Raw genomic sequence first — 19,392 nt, forward strand, 5'->3', positions numbered from 1 at the left:
TTCCCGAGCTCGATCCCAGACTAATTTGGTTGTTTGCCCACCTGCTCCTAGGGGTAGGCTGATCCAGAACCACCCTCCTCTGATGGGTAGAAACATTTTTCTCATTTCCAGCCTCAGTTTACCCATGGCCAGTTTATCCTCATTTGTTCTTTTGCCAGCATTGTCCTTTAGCTCCAATAGTTCTTCCCCCTTCTTGGTATTTACCTCCCAGTGCATTCATAGAGAGCAATCAGAGCCCTTTGCAGCCTCTCCTAAGACGGGCCCTCCGTCCCCTGGGCAGCCTAGCAGCCCATCTCTGCACCTGTTGCAGTTTGAATCCAACTTTCTTGACCACAGGTGACCAGCCTGGTACACAGTATTCACATCTACCAGTGTGATCTATGCCATCATGTGCCAGCAATGCCCCTCTGCCATGCGCGTTGGCCAAACCGGACAGTCCCTACGCAAAAGAATAAAAGGACACAAATCTGACATCAGGAATCGTAACATTCAAAAACCGGCAGGAGAGGCCTCTCTGGCCACTCAGTAAAAGATTTAAGGGTGGCAATTTTGCAACAGAAAAGCTTCAAAAACAGACTGCAACGAGAACCTGCTGAGTTTGAATTAGTATGCAAACGAGATCCCATTAACTCGGGTTTGAATAGAGACTGGGAGTGGCTGGGTCGTTGACTCTATATATTGACTCTATTTCCCCATGTTAGGTATCCTCACACCTTCCTGTCAACTGTCGAAATGGGCCATCGTGATTATCCCGACAAAAGTTTTTTTCTCCTGCTGATAATAGCTCATCTTAACTAATTAGCCTCTCACAGTTTGTATGGCAACTTCCACCTTCGCTGTATGTATATCTATATCTTCTTACTGTGTGTTCCATTCTAGGTGTCCGATGAAGTGAGCTGTGGCCCACGAGAGCTCATGCTCGGATAAATTGGTTAGTCTCTGAGGTGCCACGAGTCCCCCTGTTCTTTTGGAGTATTCCAGAGGGGAGCTCGCCCATGCCCAGCTCGGCACCAGTTCCTGCTGTGCTCATTGCTGTTTTTGCACTCCCACCCAGTTCTGCAATCTCCCTGGTAGTCTAGTGCTGGCCACTGACACAGCATCTCCGTCCTGACCTGCGCTGCCTTGGGCTCTCCCAGTGTTGCAGCCCCCTCCCAGCTCTGCAGCGATCTTTCTGTTCCACCCCCTAGCTCTAGCAATGACCAGCAGCCCTCCTAGAGCAGCAAAAGCCAGCTGAGCAAACCATGATGATCACTAAGCCACGCATCGCCCCGTTGATGTCTGTGGGACTGCTCGCAGTATAAGGTCAAAAAGAACAGGAGGACGTGTGGCACCTTAGAGACTAACCAATTTACTTGAGCATGAGCTTTCGTGGGCTACAGCCCACTTCATCGGACGCATAGAATGGAACATATAGTGAGAAAAGAGTGTAACAGGATCAGGGTCCTAGCTCATCTCATGCAAAAGGCGTATGGTGTATGGGAAAAGAGCAGGGTTGGAAACAGCAGCTTGCCCAGTGTGATTGCCCTGGAAATTCTCCCCCCTCAGCTGAAGAGGGAGGCATGTGAAGCTGCAGGATGCGAGATTGTCACCAAACAGGAGAGTGAGAAAGAACAGGGAGTTTAAAAAAGCAGCATGGTCTAGTGGGTAAGGCATTACCCTGGGCTCCAGTCCCAGTTCTGCCCCTGCCCTGCCTGTCCCCTCACCCCACCTGTCCCGCTACACAAACACACGCTGTAGACAGTCATCCTTCCGAGGCAGGGACCATGCATCTTGCTGGGTGTTTGTACAGCGCTGGGCACAAAAGCACTTGTCTGTCCTACTTGGATACAGCTAAATAGCAATCAGAGCAAGTGAGAGCTGGGGAAAGAGGGAGGGATTTTCAGGGCACTGCTGAAGTCACCACAGTGGAACGCAGAGGAGCTGGGGCTGCTATGCCAAGCTGTCTGTGCCCAGCCGCGGCTGCCACCTGGTACGAGCTTCCTTCCTCTCGGTGACACTGCGCTTTCGCTTCCCTAGTGCTGGGAACTGATCAGAGCTGGCTTGTGGTAGCGTTCTGATCTGCAGAGACGGTGCAGCCCACAGCTACAGATGGACAGGTAGGAACGCCCAGCACCTGGTTGATCCAGCCAGGAGAAACATGACTAATGTCTCTTGTCACCTTCGTGCCTGTGAGAGGGGCTGGAGTGACAGCCCTGCAAGACCAAAACCTGTGGAGCCCCAGAGTGGGTAGCAGCAGGGCAAGCTTCCCAGCAGGATGGCTTGACAGTGACCCAGAGAGACCCCCCTCTAGGGGTGGGAGGGGAGCTCTCCCTCCGGGAGCCGTTCAAGCTTCAGCTTCTCCGCTGGCACTGCCAACAGGGGGCCAGTGAATGGCAGCGGTGCTGATGTTTTTGTGGGAGGGAGCCGTGTGCCCCTGGGCTGGCCTGACACCCAGCTCTCCCGTTGCACAGAACCCACACACAGTTGTCAGCTCATTTTCAGAGAGTGGTGACCTAGGCAAGCTAGAGGCAAAAGTCTCTGAGTCCTGCACCCAGCTGCCATGAACCAGGGCTTGGGGCTTTTTTACTTCCATTGTGATGGTAACTAGTGACTAAGTGACCTGGCCCTGAGTGTTCACTTCTTGGGGACATTTGAGACTCCAGGGGTTCACTTTGGGATGTCCTTCCCATGGGATGCAGGCCCCACTTTCCCCTGGAGCAGGAGCAGAAAGTGTTCTATATCTTCATCCAGGCTTCCATGCAAATAGAGGAAACCCACATCTCTTCCCCCGGGCAGTAATAGCTAGAGTGCTGGTGGGGATTCAGGTTAGTGTCTTTCACTTCCTTTGCAACTAAGGAAGCTGTGTGGAGTGCCATTGCCTTACCCCGGTTTCCTGGGGTCAGACGTTTACGGCTGGCCATTCTCTGCATTCAGCACTGGGCAACCTTAACTCTGCCTCAGTGAGGATTCTGGACAGCTAATGATTAGTTACCCTCTGTGCAGACATAATGGAAAATACAAGCCCTGCTCCCAGAGAGTTTACAACACACAACAAAATGTGTAGTCCTGATTGTTCAGTCTCGTTTTGCATGGTCACATAATAAAATATAACCTCGGGTAGTCTTTTCTCTCACACAGCAAATAATGAATAAGGCAGGATTCTGTGTGCCATACAGAGATATGAATGTTACAGAGGGGTGTCTAAGGCTATAAGGGAAAAAGGTACACTCTTGTATTGTTTGAATAGTAGGCTATGATCATGCCTGTATTGTGATGATGTATATCCACAAGGGGGCAGAATTAAGGTTACCCAGGCAGCCTTAGCAGGGCTATTTTGTGAGTGCTTAGCTGTGCAGCTGTAATGTCCTATTAATATAGGTTTCAGAGTAGCAGCTGTGTTAGTCTGTATTCGCAAAAAGAAAAGGAGTACTTGTGGCACCTTAGAGACTAACCAATTTATTTGAGCATAAGCTTTCGTGAGCTACAGCTCACTTTGTCGGATGCATTCTGAGCTGTAGCTCACAAAGGCTTATGCTCAAATAAATTGGTTAGTCTCTAAGGTGCCACTAGTACTCCTTTTCTATTAATATAGGTTTCTTTAAAAAGGTGTTTGGGTTCAGGAGCAGATCCACAGCTGGTGTAAATCAACCTAACTCCATGGATTGCAGTGGGACTATGCCAGTTTACATCGCCTGAGGATCTGGCCTTGGTCTCAGTGGTTTCCCCTCGACTTTGAACTGGTTCTGCTCTGTACCAGTCTCTAAATCTTCATATAAGCAGGGGCAAACTAACAGACAGACCCACACTGTGAGCCTAGTCCCCATTTAATTCCACCTTCTCTCATTTGAGAGAGATCCACTGCAAGGAGCAACTCCACCTTAAACCAAGCCAGGACTCTGTAATCTCCCCTAAGCTCTTATTTATCAATGGCAATGGCAGCTGGTGGCTCTTTCCAGACACCCCCACCCGTTCGCAGACTGTGAGGTCATTGACAGGGGAGGTGCCATTCTGCCCCTTACAGAAGGGGATTAAGGCCCTGTTATAAAGCCACCCGATCTGCCGTCCACCAGGCCCTTTTAAGCCAGAGCTGGGGCGAACATCAAGCAGGCTTTCCTCCCCCGGTGCTGCGCTTGCCATCTCTGGAGTGACACACACTGGACCGTGGCCTTGGTCACCGCCATGAAGATCAAGCTGGCAGCTGGGTGAGTGAGCTGACAGCATGAGGGCTGGAGGAGTAGGGTGGGGCAGGGAGAAAGGTGGAGAGCCACACCTGTGCTTCACAAGCTGGCTCCCGCTCCCGTGAAAGTTTGGCCAGCAGCCAGAGCAGGCTCAGACCCTCCCTCCCACTGGAATTTGCCCTGCCTGGGTCTGAGTGGAATGAACAGGAGACTTTCCACGACTGCAGAGCAATGGGAGCTGGTCCTCTCCGCTCTGGGCCCATGTTTCTCTTGTTTAGTGCAAGCCTGGGGGCGTGGGGCTGGGTCAGGGCTCCATGCTTCCTGGCTGCTGTCCCTTGGCTGGCTGCCACCCGTGACACTGGGGCGTGGGGGGATGGGAATGGCTGTATTGATGTTGTCCTTTGGCTGCTTTTCCTTGTAGCCCAGCTCAGAGGCCAAGCCAGCAGAGCGGGCTTCAGTGATGCCACAATGCCGGGGACAGTTATTTTTAGTCCCACCCTGGCTGGGCTTTGTCTCATAGCACCCATAGCCCAGCAGTGGTGAGGGGCACAAGGCCGTTTGGCAGACAGACAAACAGCGCCAGAGGAGAGTCTGTGGCAGAGTGCACAGCCCCTTTCCCATCAGCCCGGGAGTACTCCAGCTTTCCAGGCCTGGGGAGCCAACAGGTCATAGCTCTGGGTGAGGGGCCCTGGGCCCTGAGCCAGTCAAGAGGGTCATAGGAAGTCTCTCCTGGACTCTAATCCCAGCACGGCATCCTGACCTGCCGGGAGTTAAGCTGGGATAAGGCTGAGAGCTCCCTGGGCTGATGTTAACCTCTTAGGCATTGTGATACCTATGCTTAGATGCTGCCACCAAAGCATTCATTTAGCCAGCACTGTGGAAAATGCCAGGGACCTAAGGGTTAACGCTTGGCTTGGTACTTTAGGGGTTTAGCATTAGGCAGGAGTGCGCTATTTATATACTTGCATGTGTGCCAGTTAGGGGCTCTTAGCCACCCCTTTGCTATGCCTGCAGAGCTCGTCTTAACACAAAAAGAAAAGGAGGACTTGTGGCACCTTAGAGACTAACCAATTTATTTGAGCATGAGCTTTCGTGAGCTACATCCGATGAAGTGAGCTGTAGCTCACGAAAGCTCATGCTCAATAAATTGGTTAGTCTCTAAGGTGCCACAAGTCCTCCTTTTCTTTTTGCGAATACAGACTAACACGGCTGTTACTCTGAAACCTCTTAACACAGTAACACGGGCACGAGTCCCATGTGCCAGGGGCTGCAACTGCAAGCATTGTACATTTCAGCTTGCATATTGCAGCTACCACATGTATGCACTTGTGGATTTCTGCAGAGATAGGTGTACTGAGTGAAATGGTTAATACCACTCAGCATGGGCCTAATTTTGCTCCCACTGGTCAACTATCCAAAGTCAGTCTCACCTATTGATTACAGATTTTCACTTTGTCAAAACCAGACTGCTTTAGGGCATCTCCATTTGGGCATCCAGAAACTGAGGCACCCAAAGTTAGGTCTGGTTGGAAAATGTTTTTTTCTACCTTTGGAAAATTTTGATTTTTCACAAAAAATTCAGTTACTGAAATATTTCAAATCAGAAATGGTGCCTCATGGGAGCTGTAGTTTGGCTGTGGCGTGCTCCCAATCTTCTGTATAGGATGAGCTCCCTGGTCAAACTACATTTCCCATGATGCACCAGTCTCCCCTCTTGGTCAGGAGAGGCAGTTGTATCATGGGGCGGGGGGGGGGGGGGTTCCCTGGCCATGGTGCATTATGGGAGATATAGTCGAGCTGGGGAGCCTGGCCCATAAAGGAGAATGGGAACGTGAGGCAAATGAACTACAATTCCCTTGACACACTGAAGCAGCATTTCCAAACTGAAATATTTTGGTTTTAGGGCATTTGGCTTTTTGATGAAAATCAGAATTTTCATGGAAATCAAACCCTTTTTGTGGAAAATTTTTAATCAAAAACTCCAATTTTCTATTGAAAAGTAGTTTTCAACCATCCCATCCCCAAAAATCACTAGTCACTGTGAAAATTTTGACCGGTATTTTTAACATTAGAAAATTGAAATAAATTGGTTATGGTGTATCTGTTTACTGTATGGAATCAGGATTGCTTGACTGCGTGTCATAGCCCGTACACTGTTTATTTTCAACAAGATTCTCTTGTGGTAGCTCAAGCAACAGGGCCCCTTGGTGTAGGAGGATGTGCTGTGTGTATGGATTTGCTAAGTCATTTAATAGCTGCCATGGTGCACGGGAGTTTCTGCTGTCCATGAAACAGGTACACTGAGTGGCTTGTTATAATTGGTCAACATGGGGACCATGAAGGGTAAATATTTTACCAGCACCCCCTCCCTTCTATTGACAGGTACGATCATATTTACAGTATCCTTGCCCTGATGGAATGTAGGATCTAAAAGGGAAGGGCAGGAGAAGCCCCACCCTGACATTTCTAGGGTTGCCAACCCTCCCGGTTTCACCGGGAGTCTCCCAGAATCATGCTCTATCTCCTGAAGTCTACTGAAGCCAAACCAGGAGATTTTAGGCTGCTAAAAGTCTGGCGGTGCAGCAGGGCTTAGCCAGTCTCCCTGCCTGCCCTGGCCCCATGCTGGTCCCAGAAGCAGACAGCAGGTCCCTGCGGCCCCTGGGGTGGGGACAGGGGGTCTCTGCACACTGCCTACGCCCTGAGCGCCGACCCCGCAGCTCCCATTGGCCGGGAACAGCAGTTAATGGGAGCTGCGGGGGCGGTGCTTGAAGGCGGGGCAGCACCCGGAGCCCCCTGCCCCCACCCCAGAAGCCACAGGGGCCTGCTGGCCGCTTCCAGGAGTGGTGTGCGGAGGGGGCAGCGTGCAGAGCCCCCCCCAGCCCCGCTTATCTCGGGCAGCTCCCGGTCGACAGTGCAGTGGGGCTAAGGCAGGCTCCACCACGCAGCTCCCATTGGCCGCAGTTCCCAGCCAATGGGAGCTGCGGAGTCAGTGCTCGGGGTATGGGCAGCGCCCGGAGACCCCCTGCCCCCACCCCAGGGGCCGCAGGGACATTCCAGCTGCTTCTGGGACCGGTGCAGGGCCAGGGCAGGCAGGCAGCCTGGCTTAGCCCCGCTGTGCTGCTGCCCAGGAGCCACACAAGGTCAGAGCCACCTGGCCGGAGCCCGCACCCCTCACCCCCACCTGCACCCCTCCCACACCCCAGCCCTGAGCCCCCTCCAGCACCCAAACTGCCTCCCAGAGCCTGCACCCTGCACCCCAACCCCCTGCCCCAGGCTTAGCCTGGAACCCCCTCCCACACTCTGAACCCCTAAGTCCCAGCCTAGAGCTTGCACCCCCAGTTGGAGCCCTCCCCCTCAGCCCCTGCCCGGCCCAGTGAAAGTGGGTGAGGGTGCGGGAGAGTGAGCAACGGAGGGAGAGGAGATGGAGTGTGCAGGGCAGGGCCGCAGAGAAGGGGAAGGATAGGGGCAGGGCTTCGGGGCAGGGGCAGGGCAAGAGTGTTGGGTTATGTGATTGGACAGGAGGCAGCCCTAGGAGTTTCATAGAATCATAGAGTATCAGGGTTGGAAGGGACCTCAGGAGGTCATCTAGTCAAACCCCCTGCTCAAAGCAGGACCAATCCCCAACTAAATCATCCCAGCCAGGGCTATGTCAAGCCTCACCTTAAAAACCTCCAAGGAAGGAGATTCCACCACCTCCCTAGGTAACGCATTCCAGTGTTTCACCATCCTCCTAGTGAAAAAGTGTTTCCTAATATCCAAACTAAACCTCCCCCACTGCAACTTGAGACCATTGCTCCTTGTTCTGTCGTCTGCTACCACTGAGAACAGTCTAGATCCATCCTCTTTGGAACCCCTTTTCAGGTAGTTGAAAGCAGCTATCAAATCCCTCCTCATTTTTCTCTTCTGCAGACTAAACAATCCCAGTTCCCTCAGCCTCTCCTCATAAGTCATGTGTCCCAGCCCCCTAATCATTTTTGTTGCCCTCCGCTGGACTCTTTCCAATTCAGAATCATAGCACTGGAAGGGATCTTAAAAAGTCATCTAGTCCAGTCCTCTGCCTCATGGCAGGACTAAGCATTATCTAGACCATCCCTGACAGGTGTTTGTCTAACCTGCTTTTATGATGGAGATTCCACAACCTCCCTGAGCAATTTATTCCAGTGCTTAACCACCCTGAGAGTTGGGAAGTTTTTCCTAATGTCCAACCTAAACCGCCCTTGCTGCAATTTAAACCCATTGCTTCTTGTCCTATCCTCAGAGGTTAAGGAGAACAACTTTTCTCCCTCCTCCTTGTAACAACCTTTTACACACTTGAAAACTGTTCTCATGTCCTCTCTCGGTCTTCTCTTCTCCAGACTAAACAAACAATTTTTTTAATCTTTCCTCTTAGGTCAGGTTTTCTAGACCTTTAATAATTTTTGTTGCTCTTCTCTGGACCTTTTCCAGTTTGTCCACATCTTTCCTGAAATGTGGCACCCAGAACTGGACATAATACTCCAGTTGTGGCCTAACCAGCCGCAGAGTAGAGCGGAAGAGTTACTTCTCATGTCTTGCGTAAAACACTCCTGCTAATACATCCCCAGAAGGATGTTTGCTTTTTTTGCAACAGCATTACACTATTGACACATATTTAGCTTGTGGTCCACTCTGACCCCCAGATCCCTTTCTCCAGTATTCCTTCCTAGGCAGTCATTTCACATTTTGTATGTGTGGAACTGATTGTTCCTTCCTAAGTGGAGTACTTTGCATTTGTCCTTATTGAATTTCATCCTATTTACTTCAGACCATTTCTTGAGTTTGTCCAGATCATTTTGAATTTTAATCCTATCGTCCAAAGTACTTGCAACCCCTCCCAGCTTGGTATCGTCCACAAACTTTATAAGTGTGCGCTCTATGCCATTATCTAAATCATTGATGAAGATATTGAACAGAACCGGACCCAGAACTGACCCCTGCGGGACCCCAATCCTTATGTCCTTCCAGCATGACTGTGAACCACTGATAACTACTCCCTGGGAACAGTTTTCTAACCAGTTTTGCACCCAACTTATATTAGCTCCATCTAGGTTGCATTTCCCTAGTTTGAGAATATCATATGAGACAGTATCAAAAGCTTTACTAAAGTCAAGATATACCATGTCTACCTTTTCCCCACAATCCACAAGGCTTGTTACCCTGTCAAAGAAAGCTATCAGATTGCTTTGACACAATTTGTTCTTGACAAATCCATGCTGACTGTGACTGTATCACTTTATTATCTTCTAGGTGTTTGCAAATTGGTTGCTTAATTATTTGCTCCATTATCTTTTCGGGTACAGAAGTTAAGCTGGTCTGTAATTCTCCGGGTTGTCCTTATTTCCCTTTTTACAGATTGGCACTATAATTGCCCTTTTCCAGTCTTCTGGAAATTTTTATAGGACTCTGTTTTGATTTTTGGATCATTGACGATCTCCTGGTTAAGTCAGGGTGCTCTCTTGCCAGACTTCCTATCCTTCCTATGCAGTGGGATAGTTTGCTCTTGTGCCCTTAATAATGTCTCTTTGAAAAACTGACAACTGTCTTCAATTGTTTTTCCCCTTAAATTTGCTTCCCATGGGGACCTGAAGACATCCTGGTGGATTAGTGAGTGGTTGGCAGGATAGCCAGCAGAGAGGTGCAGTGTTTGACTGGTAGGGCAGCTGGTGGAAAGGCACAGTGATCAGCTGGTGAAGAAGAACAGAGCGTGGATCAGCCGGCAGGGCCGCTGGGATGGAGGTGGGGCAAGCAGGTGGCTGTCAAAGAGGAGCTGTAAGCAAGTGCCTGGGCAGTGGAGCGAGTAATGTGCTTTCTAACCCCCCCACCCCCACCTCCACCTCGGGGTCTGAACTGACCAAGGGCAACAACTATGAGTGGGGTGCAGAGAAGGGACTGGCATGTTAAAGGGACTTTTGGTTGCTGGAGTTAAGAACCTGACAGAAAAGGACACTGCCCAACTTACTTGGGGGTGGGTCTTTTACTCATGGTTTATGTTTATGAACCACATTTGCAGTGTTTCCCCAAATTAATGCCACGTTACTTCCCTCCTTTTATTAAAAGTTTCTTTTCTGCACTCAGACTCTGTGCTTGCAAGAGGGGAAGTATTGCCTCTTACAGGCGCCCAGGGGGTGGTGTGTAATTGTCCCAGGTCACTGGGTGGGGGCTCAAGCTGGTTTTGTGTTGCATTGTTGAAGAGAAACCCCTAGATATTGAACCCGGCCCTTGTTGCTGCCAGTTCCAACGGGCACCAGGGTTACACATGCAAGCTTGGAGACTTCCTGCTGAAGTGCGTAACAATCAGCTGCACTGATCCTCTCTGTAGAGCAAAGGCATCACCCTCCCTGAACTGAACTCCCCAGGTCCAACCTTCTGCTGGCATCAGTCCAACGCAGTCAATAGAGTTGGGCTAGCCAGGAACTTGGCCCCAAAACACCTGGCCCAGTGTAACCTGGGCTGGATCCCTGAGCTCTTAGCTTGTTCCAAACCCTGGAAGGGACATCCCCAGGACATCAGAACTGCCTTCTTCCCACCCCGGCCTCTGCAGCTCAGAGCCTCATGCCCCTCGCTCCTGCCTCTCTCCCCCTTACCAGGAGGCTGGAGACTGACAAAGGGGAGACTGTGGAGAGGTGAGGGAGAGTTCCAAACTCCGATCTGGGACCAGGACAGCAGGGTCTCAGGTGGGTCTGGAGGGACGTTGGTGGAGCTGCAGGTCAGCTCGGGGAGCAGTGGCGGGGCTGGAAGTGCGGAAGGTGTTGCAGGGCAGGGTAGAGGCATTGGAGGGGGAGGAGGGATTGGGCCGTAGCACAGGACTGGGGAGCACCGGCAGAGTTACGTGGGAGAGGCCTCGCATCCGCTGACTGGCTCTCAGGGCCAGTAAGATTCCAGCACTAAATCCACCCTCCCAATCCCCAACCACAGCCATCCCCACTAAAGAGCCAGGGCCTGAATTCGCCCCCGCAGCCTGGCACCCACTGGTACTGTACACAGCTCATGGTGCTCTGAAGGGGAAACCCATGTGAGAGATGCCAGGGCCATGCAGGGCAAGGGCAGGCAAGGAGAGTGGCACACAAGAGGTTTGGGAAGGCAGGGACCATCCCTGCTGCTGCTGCTGAGCACTGCAGCTTTGGAACAGAGCCAGGGATGCCCTGGCAGCATGCCGTTGTGTGCTCTCAGCTCTCGGCTCACTGGCCTGAGCAGCCAGCATGGAGTTAGTCAGTCGGAGGAGCAAGAAGCAGATGGAAGCCCATCAGGAGTGTTCCTAACCATGTGTGCACACGCCCACACGCTCTGAGCACACACACAGAGAATGGACACAAGGGTCTCACACAGAGACACGTCCCCTCACTGAACTGCTACACCCATAAATTCAGTGCCTGGCATGTGCACAGTCGGGTGTGATCCCAGACGGGGGCACACTGGTGGTGGTGAAAGCTCCCTCATCTGGGTAACTTCAAACTGAGTAGGACAGAGCACTGGAGAACACCCCGGAGGGCTCACACCTGCCCTGCTCCCTCCCCCAAGAGACGAAATCCACGGGACCGCACTTTGCCATCTCTAATTCCTGTGACCAGTCACGTCAGTGTCTGCATCAGAATGCTGCTTCTGCCGAAGTAAGCGGCCTGCTCCCCGACATCACCTCTCCCCAACATCCACCGCAGGCGCAGGGCTTGTGTCGGTGCAGCTAGGGAGACACAGTGTCTGTGTAGACACTGCCTTGCTCTCATTCTTGGCGGTTTCATGCGCCCTAGCCCCGGGCTCACAGCTGAAGCTGCCGGTAGGCTCCCTGCTTGGCTCACAGCTTTCCCAGATGCCAGCCGTCCTGGAGCCCTCACTGGGGCTGGCTCTTCCCAGCCCCGGAGGTGTGGGATGGAAAGCTCAGAGAGCCACTGGGGTAGGGGCTCTGCATCCTTCCCTCTCTCCCTGGGGAATTGCAATACAATGAGACCACATGGCAGTGAGGGGGTCCTGGTCCCCTTTCCTGCCCCCCCCCACCGAGCTGGCAGCCCTGCCCCGTGGTGGAGGCGGCTCCTAGCCTCTCTGCAAGGCTCCCAAGAAGCAATCCAGCAGCTTTACTCCACAGGGAGCAGGATCAGCCTTGCGGACATTTTGGCCCAGCCTCAAGATCCTGAGCTCTAATTAATACGACTGAGCACAGGGCTTAATTGAACACATGTCTGGGAAAGCTCTCTCACCCCACCGGGGGCTGGGCTCTTCATTATCAACCACGCCTGGCCGCACTGACTGGGCCTGGGCACCGTGCCCGCCTGCTGCTGGGCGCTAGCCAGAGGGGAACAGCTAGCACAACCCGGCCCCGCATGGGCTTCCCCTTCCCCCAGGACTCCTGGCCCACAGCCCCAACGTTTGGCCCAGGGGAAGGAGCAGGAGAGGGAGGGAGACAGGCCAACACACATGCCCTGTCTCTCGGGTGTTCAGCCTGAAAAGCAGAACAGATTGCTGTGGGTGGAAGGAGATCAGTGGATATTTGGGAAGTGGGGATGGGAGGGAGCCTGGCTCCTAGGGCAGAATGGACATGCTCTGGCTGTCATATAATGGATTGGTCCCTTCTCACCTGCAGGACTCAGAATGCCTCACCCAAGGAGAGAGGGGAAGATTTATTATCCTCAGTGCGCAGAGCCCAGAGGCTCCCTAGCAAGAGCTGTACACAACAGGTTAGGGGCTCAGGTCTCCTGACCACCAGCCCCATGCTGGGAGCCCTAGAACAAGGATGCCCCTCTAGGAACTCTGCCCCTCGAGCATTCCCTGGGGAGCTGCTTGCTTTCCCCCTCTATTCGTACTGCAGTCTCTCTCAGGCTCACTCCCACTAGATCCCTAGCCTCAGGTACAGGCAAACCCACCAGCCAGTGCAGCTTCCCCCAAAGCCCCTCCTCACCTGGCTTGTCTCCATCAGCCAGAGGGGCATACCGATGTTCTCTGCTGGCCTGGGATGCCCAGCACCCACTGCAGGAGCTGGTGGGACCCTCACTGAGTTCAGGGGGGATCATTTGTATCCTGTGCTATGAGATGGAATCCCCTGCAGCCTGAGTCTGCTGCCAGCCTTGATGTAACAAGGGCATCAATGGGCACACAGGATCTGGGTCAGGGATCCTCTTTCTGAGGGTCTGACAGAGAGAGGGGCTCTCTGCTGGTCTGACCATGGGGCATGCTCCATTAGCTAATACTCTGAATGCAGGAGTGGTCACCTTTAGATTCTGGGCTGGATTTCTGCACTCTCTTGGAAGGGATTCTGGCATCACCCCTGGAAAGGTACGATGCTCTGGGAAACAACATCACTAATTTCACCTCCGCTCCCCTCTCCCTCTCTTGGAGCAGTGGTTACCGAAGGTGTGGCTTAGCTTTCTGGACACTACCTTCCAACAACTAAACGTGCTTTCTGCTTCACTTCTCTTGTCTCTGCTTCAGGGTTCCTGCCCTCCCGGTTAAGAATCTGAATGGAACTGGACCAGTCCATCCTGCCCTGGCAGGTAAGAGCAGCTGGAATTCCCCCAGCTCTGTGCAGCTGTCCACTCCTGGGTATAACACTGCCCAGTGAGATGGTACTTACTTATCATGGTGAGTGTGGATGGATGGATGGATGGGTATGCTGGATGGATGGATGGATGGGTATGCCGGATGGCTGGCTGGTTGGGTATGCTGGATGGATGGATGGATGGATGGATGGATGGATGGTACAACCTATCCATCTCACTTCAAAGTGAAGGGACAATTTCAGCATTTGAGGTCAGTCTCACAGACTGCAGGAGATCCTGTTCCATGCTGGGATTGTTGCCGCTCAGTGGGGAGGTAATCGCCCAGCCCCCTAAGTGTCTGCACTTGGCCTTACTGTTACCCTTATCATCACTCTGTGACACAGGTATGACAGGCATTTTGATGTGTGCTGCTGGGCTGCCTGTATGCCTGACCCGGGCCCCGAAGCCCATCCTGCACCCTCCGCCCGTGAACAAGGGCGACATCAAGCCGGTGCCCGGGATCAATGGCATCTGCAGGAAAACCAAGAAGAAGCACCTCAAAAAGAGTAAGAGACAGCACCCTCTCTCCAGCCCACAGAGCCACAAGCCCTGGCCTCCATCCTGGCAATCCCAGTGATGGGATCTAGCTGGGAGCATAATGACATGGAGAGGCCGGATAGCCATGCCAAGGCACAGTACAGCCTGGAGCAGATCACCTCCACCCCTGAGTCTCTCCTGACGCCAAGCCCCGCTGATATCCCAGTCCTGGGCTTCTTTGCCAAACTGGGCTCTTTAAACTAGCAGAGAAAGGCGGAACTAGAACCTATGGCTGGAAGGTCAAGCCAAACAAATTCAGATTAGACACGAATATGTGACAGTGAGGGTGAGTAACCACTGGAACCAACTACCAAGGGAAGTGGTGGATTCTCCAGCTTGTGAGATCTACAACTCAAGACTGGGGCAGGTGCTTCAGCCAATGAAAGGCTATTGGGCTGAATCCAGGGGTAATGGCCTGTGAGCTGCCGGGGGTCAGACGAGATGATCTCATGATCCTGTCTGGTCTTGAGCTCTGTGAACCTAAGACTGTTCTTACCTGCAAGCTGCTGCAACGGGGCTGTGGATTCGGTTAGCCCAGCAGAGCTCAGGGCGCCCGTGCTAGGTGCACAGATATAATGTCCTGGCCCAGAGAGCTTCCAATCTAAATAGACAAGACAGACAGGCGGTGGGAGGAGGGAGGGATTCTTTTTAGGGCCCTACCAAATTCACAGTCCATTTTGATCAATTTCACAGCCAGAGCAAGAAGGTCCATGGCTGCTGGAGCCTGGTCGGAGCCCCTGGTGCCCCCAGCCCTCTCCCCCTTCCAATAGCTAGATTTCACAGGGGGGGTCTGATTTCACAGCCCTTGCTGTTGAGGCCCAGACTCACTGCTTCTGTAATTCCGTGCCAGGGCAGTGGCCTAGGCTCCACCAGTTCTAGTCTCCCTAATGCGTGGGAGTCATGAGAGATTCGCCCGTCGGTTTACATCAGCGCAGAATGCGCCAGGTGCCTCCTGAAAGGGCAGGGCGGGGCGGAGCAGCGAGCGGTCGAGCCCATCGTCCCGTCGCCTCCCTGAGACGCACGGCCTCGGTTGCTGCTCCCCATCGTCTCACCGAGAGACTGCTCCGGCCCAGCTGCAGCTTATAGAGGGCAGGCCACCAATCCCATGTGACCGGGCGCCCACTCACACGCCCCGAGGGCCAGACGCTGAGGGTATTGCTCAGACGCCTGCAGGCTGCACTCCCCCTCCCCACACACAATCCCAAACTCATGGGGCGCAGTGACAGGCCAGCCCCTCGCCAGTGGTGAGCAAGCTTGGGGTGAGGAGGCCAGGTCCCGCAGGGAGACACGCAGCAACGTAGTTTGCCCTGCTTTAGCCCCTTGGATGCCGTGTCTGAGGTGAAGCGGGAGGGAGCCACGTGCTTCAGGGGACGCGGTGTGACCCACTCCTCACCCAGCTCTCGCTGTTCCGAAAACCACAGCAGCCTCCGTCCCCGGGGACCCGAGCCAGAGAGTGGAGCTCTGCACCATCCTGACTGGAGAATTTCATCCTGATTCTGCCTCTGAGCTGGGCCCCTAAGCCCTGAGCGGGGGGACTCCTGTCCTAGGGGGCAGCGGGATTCCCTCTTCATGCTCCCTCCTCCTGTGGCTTCCAGGAATGGACCCCCCCCACCCCCACCCAGCTGATGAAAGGCTCTCCCACCCGCTCCAGCCAAGCCAGTTTCTGGGTCCGTCCGGTCCTCCTCCCCCCCCGACCCTGATGTGGCTCTTAGCTGTGGAGCAAGGGGCCGCGTGCCCCAGCTGAGTGGGTGGCCCTGGGGCACTGTGGGCCATGAGGGTGCAATCTGACCCTCTGCTTCTCTGCTGGGGCAGGCAAGAACCCCGAGGATGTGGTGCGCCGGTACATCCAGAAGGTGAAGAGCCCGCCGGACGAGGTGAGCCCCTATGCATGGTTCTCACAGTAGCCCTGCCCTGGGGGCGGATGGGACCGGACAGTACCCAGGGCTGGGGCGCGGCATGGATGACTAGCCCCATGTGAGTGGCAGCCCCGCAGTGGCCTGTGAATACACTGTGAACTCTTGGGGACACAGTGACATACAACATACTAAACTGGGAGGAGTGGTAGATACGCTGGAGGGGAGGGATAGGATACAGAAGGACCTAGACAAATTGGAGGATTGGGCCAAAAGAAATCTGATGAGGTTCAATAAGGATAAGTGCAGGATCCTGCACTTAGGATGGAAGAACCCAATGCACAGCTACAGACTAGGGACCGAATGGCTAGGCAGCAGTTCTGCGGAAAAGGACCTAGGGGTGACAGTGGACGAGAAGCTGGATATGAGTCAGCAGTGTGCCCTTGTTGCCAAGAAGGCCAATGGCATTTTGGGATGTATAAGTAGGGGCATAGCGAGCAGATCGAGGGACGTGATCGTTCCCCTCTATTCGACATTGGTGAGGCCTCATCTGGAGTACTGTGTCCAGTTTTGGGCCCCACACTTCAAGAAGGATGTGGAAAAATTGGAGAGAGTCCAGCGAAGGGCAACAAAAATGATTAGGGGACTGGAACACATGAGTTATGAGGAGAGGCTGAGGGAGCTGGGATTGTTTAGCCTGCAGAAGAGAAGAATGAGGGGGGATCTGATAGCTGCTTTCAACTACCTGAAAGGGGGTTCCAAAGAGGATGGCTCTAGACTGTTCTCAGTGGTAGCAGATGACAGAACGAGGAGTAATGGTCTCAAGTTGCAGTGGGGGAGGTTTAGATTGGATATTAGGAAAAACTTTTTCACTAAGAGGGTGGTGAAACACTGGAATGCGTTACCTAGGGAGGTGGTAGAATCTCCTTCCTTAGAGGTTTTTAAGGTCAGGCTTGACAAAGCCCTGGCTGGGATGATTTAACTGGGAATTGGTCCTGCTTTGAGCAGGGGGTTGGACTAGATGACCTTCTGGGGTCCCTTCCAACCCTGATATTCTATGATTCTATGATTCTAACACACCTGGTATAAAACTCCAGCAGCAGGGACCCCAGCAGCTCCTCCGCCCACAGACACACACCTCACCTCTGCCACCCCCTTAACTCTGCCCCCCCTCAGGACACCAGCCAGGCAGCACCCCTTTCCCAAAAGACCCCCTAGAGAACCCCCCGATTCCCCCAGGCCTTCCCGTCTCCACACCCCCCCCGGCCCTCCCGTCTCCACACCCCCCAGGCCCTCCCGTCTCCACACTCCCCCAGTTTCCAGCTCCTTTGGCCCCAGGTTTCAACCACTTGCTGCTTCTGCACCAGTTCTGCAGTGACACTGAAGCCACTGAAGGGGACGGGACAAAGGGGTTCACTGCCCCATGCAGCTGGCCCCGGCCCTGGTGCAGTCCACGCCCGCTAAGGCTGAGACAGGCCAGTCCTCCATGAGAGCTGCCGGCCAGGGAGCAGGGCGGAGAGAGGCCAGTGGGAAGAGTGAAGGGCAGAGGCTGGGGGTGGAGGGAGAGAGGCCAACGGGAGCGAGTGGGGAGAGCGGAGGGGCCAAGAGGACAGCGGGGGTAGGGGGGGCGGGCCAGAAGGGCGAAGGGGGCAGTGGAGGTGGGGGGGGGGCAGAGGGGGTGAGGAGACAGTGGGGTGCAGGGGTAGGGCCAAGGAGGCAGTGGGGACAGAGGGGTCGGGGCAGAGGGATGAAGGGGGGCAGGGTAGTGGGGGCAGGGACAGGGCAAAGGAGCTGAGGGGGCAGTGGGGGCAGGGGTGGGGCTGAGGAGGCAGTTTGGGGAAGGGGGGTCGGGGCAGTGGGGGCAGGGACAGGGCAAAGGGTCCAAGGGGCCAGTGGGGGCAGGGGTGGGGCTGAGGAGGCAGTTTGGGGAAGGGGGGTCGGGGCAGTGGGGGCAGGGGTGGGGCTGAGGAGGCAGTTTGGGGAAGGGGGGTCGGGGCAGTGGGGGCAGGGACAGGGCAAAGGGTCCAAGGGGCCAGTGGGGGCAGGGGTGGGGCTGAGGAGGCAGTTTGGGGAAGGGGGGTCGGGGCAGTGGGGGCAGGGGTGGGGCTGAGGAGGCAGTTTGGGGACGGGGGGTTGGGGCAGTGGGGGCAGGGACAGGGCAAAGGGTCCAAGGGGCCAGTGGGGGCAGGGGTGGGGCTGAGGAGGCAGTTTGGGGAAGGGGGGTTGGGGCAGTGGGGGCAGGGACAGGGCAAAGGGTCCAAGGGGCCAGTGGGGGCAGGGGTGGGGCTGAGGAGGCAGTTTGGGGAAGGGGGGTCGGGGCAGTGGGGGCAGGGGTGGGACTGAGGAGGCAGTTTGGGGACGGGGGGTCGGGGCAGTGGGGGCAGGGACAGGGCAAAGGGTCCAAGGGGCCAGTGAGGGCAGGGGTGGGGCCGAGGAGGCAGTTTGGGGAAGGGGGGTCGGGGCAGTGGGGGCAGGGGTGGGACTGAGGAGGCAGTTTGGGGACGGGGGGTCGGGGCAGTGGGGGCAGGGACAGGGCAAAGGGTCCAAGGGGCCAGTGGGGGCAGGGGTGGGGCCGAGGAGGCAGTTTGGGGAAGGGGGGTCGGGGCAGTGGGGGCAGGGACAGGGCAAAGGGTCCAAGGGGCCAGTGGGGGCAGGGGTGGGGCTGAGGAGGCAGTTTGGGGAAGGGGGGTCGGGGCAGTGGGGGCAGGGGTGGGGCCGAGGAGGCAGTTTGGGGAAGGGGGGTCGGGGCAGTGGGGGCAGGGGTGGGGCTGAGGAGGCAGTTTGGGGAAGGGGGGTCGGGGCAGTGGGGGCAGGGACAGGGCAAAGGGTCCAAGGGGCCAGTGGGGGCAGGGGTGGGGCCGAGGAGGCAGTTTGGGGAAGGGGGGTCGGGGCAGTGGGGGCAGGGACAGGGCAAAGGGTCCAAGGGGCCAGTGGGGGCAGGGGTGGGGCTGAGGAGGCAGTTTGGGGAAGGGGGGTCGGGGCAGTGGGGGCAGGGGTGGGGCCGAGGAGGCAGTTTGGGGAAGGGGGGTCGGGGCAGTGGGGGCAGGGGTGGGGCTGAGGAGGCAGTTTGGGGAAGGGGGGTCGGGGCAGTGGGGGCAGGGACAGGGCAAAGGGTCCAAGGGGCCAGTGGGGGCAGGGGTGGGGCCGAGGAGGCAGTTTGGGGAAGGGGGGTCGGGGCAGTGGGGGCAGAAGAATGGAGTGGGTGAGGAGCAGGGCGGGATGGTGGGGCAGGCAGATGTCGGGGCAGCCAGGCTGGGTGGCAGAGCAGGTGCCATGGGAAGGATGTGTACCCAAAGGCTACAA

At 55.2% G+C, this 19,392-nt stretch overlaps 2 protein-coding genes across 4 annotated transcripts in view; one reads left to right on the forward strand and one right to left on the reverse strand.

The window, feature by feature from the left end:
• Positions 1-19,392, forward strand: part of DTX1 (deltex E3 ubiquitin ligase 1) — a 103,843-nt gene that overhangs the window by 82,046 nt on the left and 2,405 nt on the right. For all 3 annotated transcript variants that reach the window (XM_073313152.1, XM_073313150.1, XM_073313151.1), the window contains exons 4-6: positions 13,593-13,654; positions 14,044-14,205; positions 16,049-16,110. In XM_073313152.1, coding sequence (XP_073169253.1) covers positions 13,593-13,654; positions 14,044-14,205; positions 16,049-16,110 — 286 coding nt within the window. The remainder of the gene's footprint in view (positions 1-13,592; positions 13,655-14,043; positions 14,206-16,048; positions 16,111-19,392) is intronic.
• RASAL1 (RAS protein activator like 1) overlaps positions 1-19,392 on the reverse strand; it is a 153,077-nt gene that overhangs the window by 11,265 nt on the left and 122,420 nt on the right. The gene's annotated exons all lie outside the window — the stretch shown is intronic.

Source organism: Lepidochelys kempii, chromosome 15 (genome assembly GCF_965140265.1).
Source record: "Lepidochelys kempii isolate rLepKem1 chromosome 15, rLepKem1.hap2, whole genome shotgun sequence".
Classification (NCBI taxonomy): Eukaryota; Metazoa; Chordata; order Testudines; family Cheloniidae; genus Lepidochelys; species Lepidochelys kempii.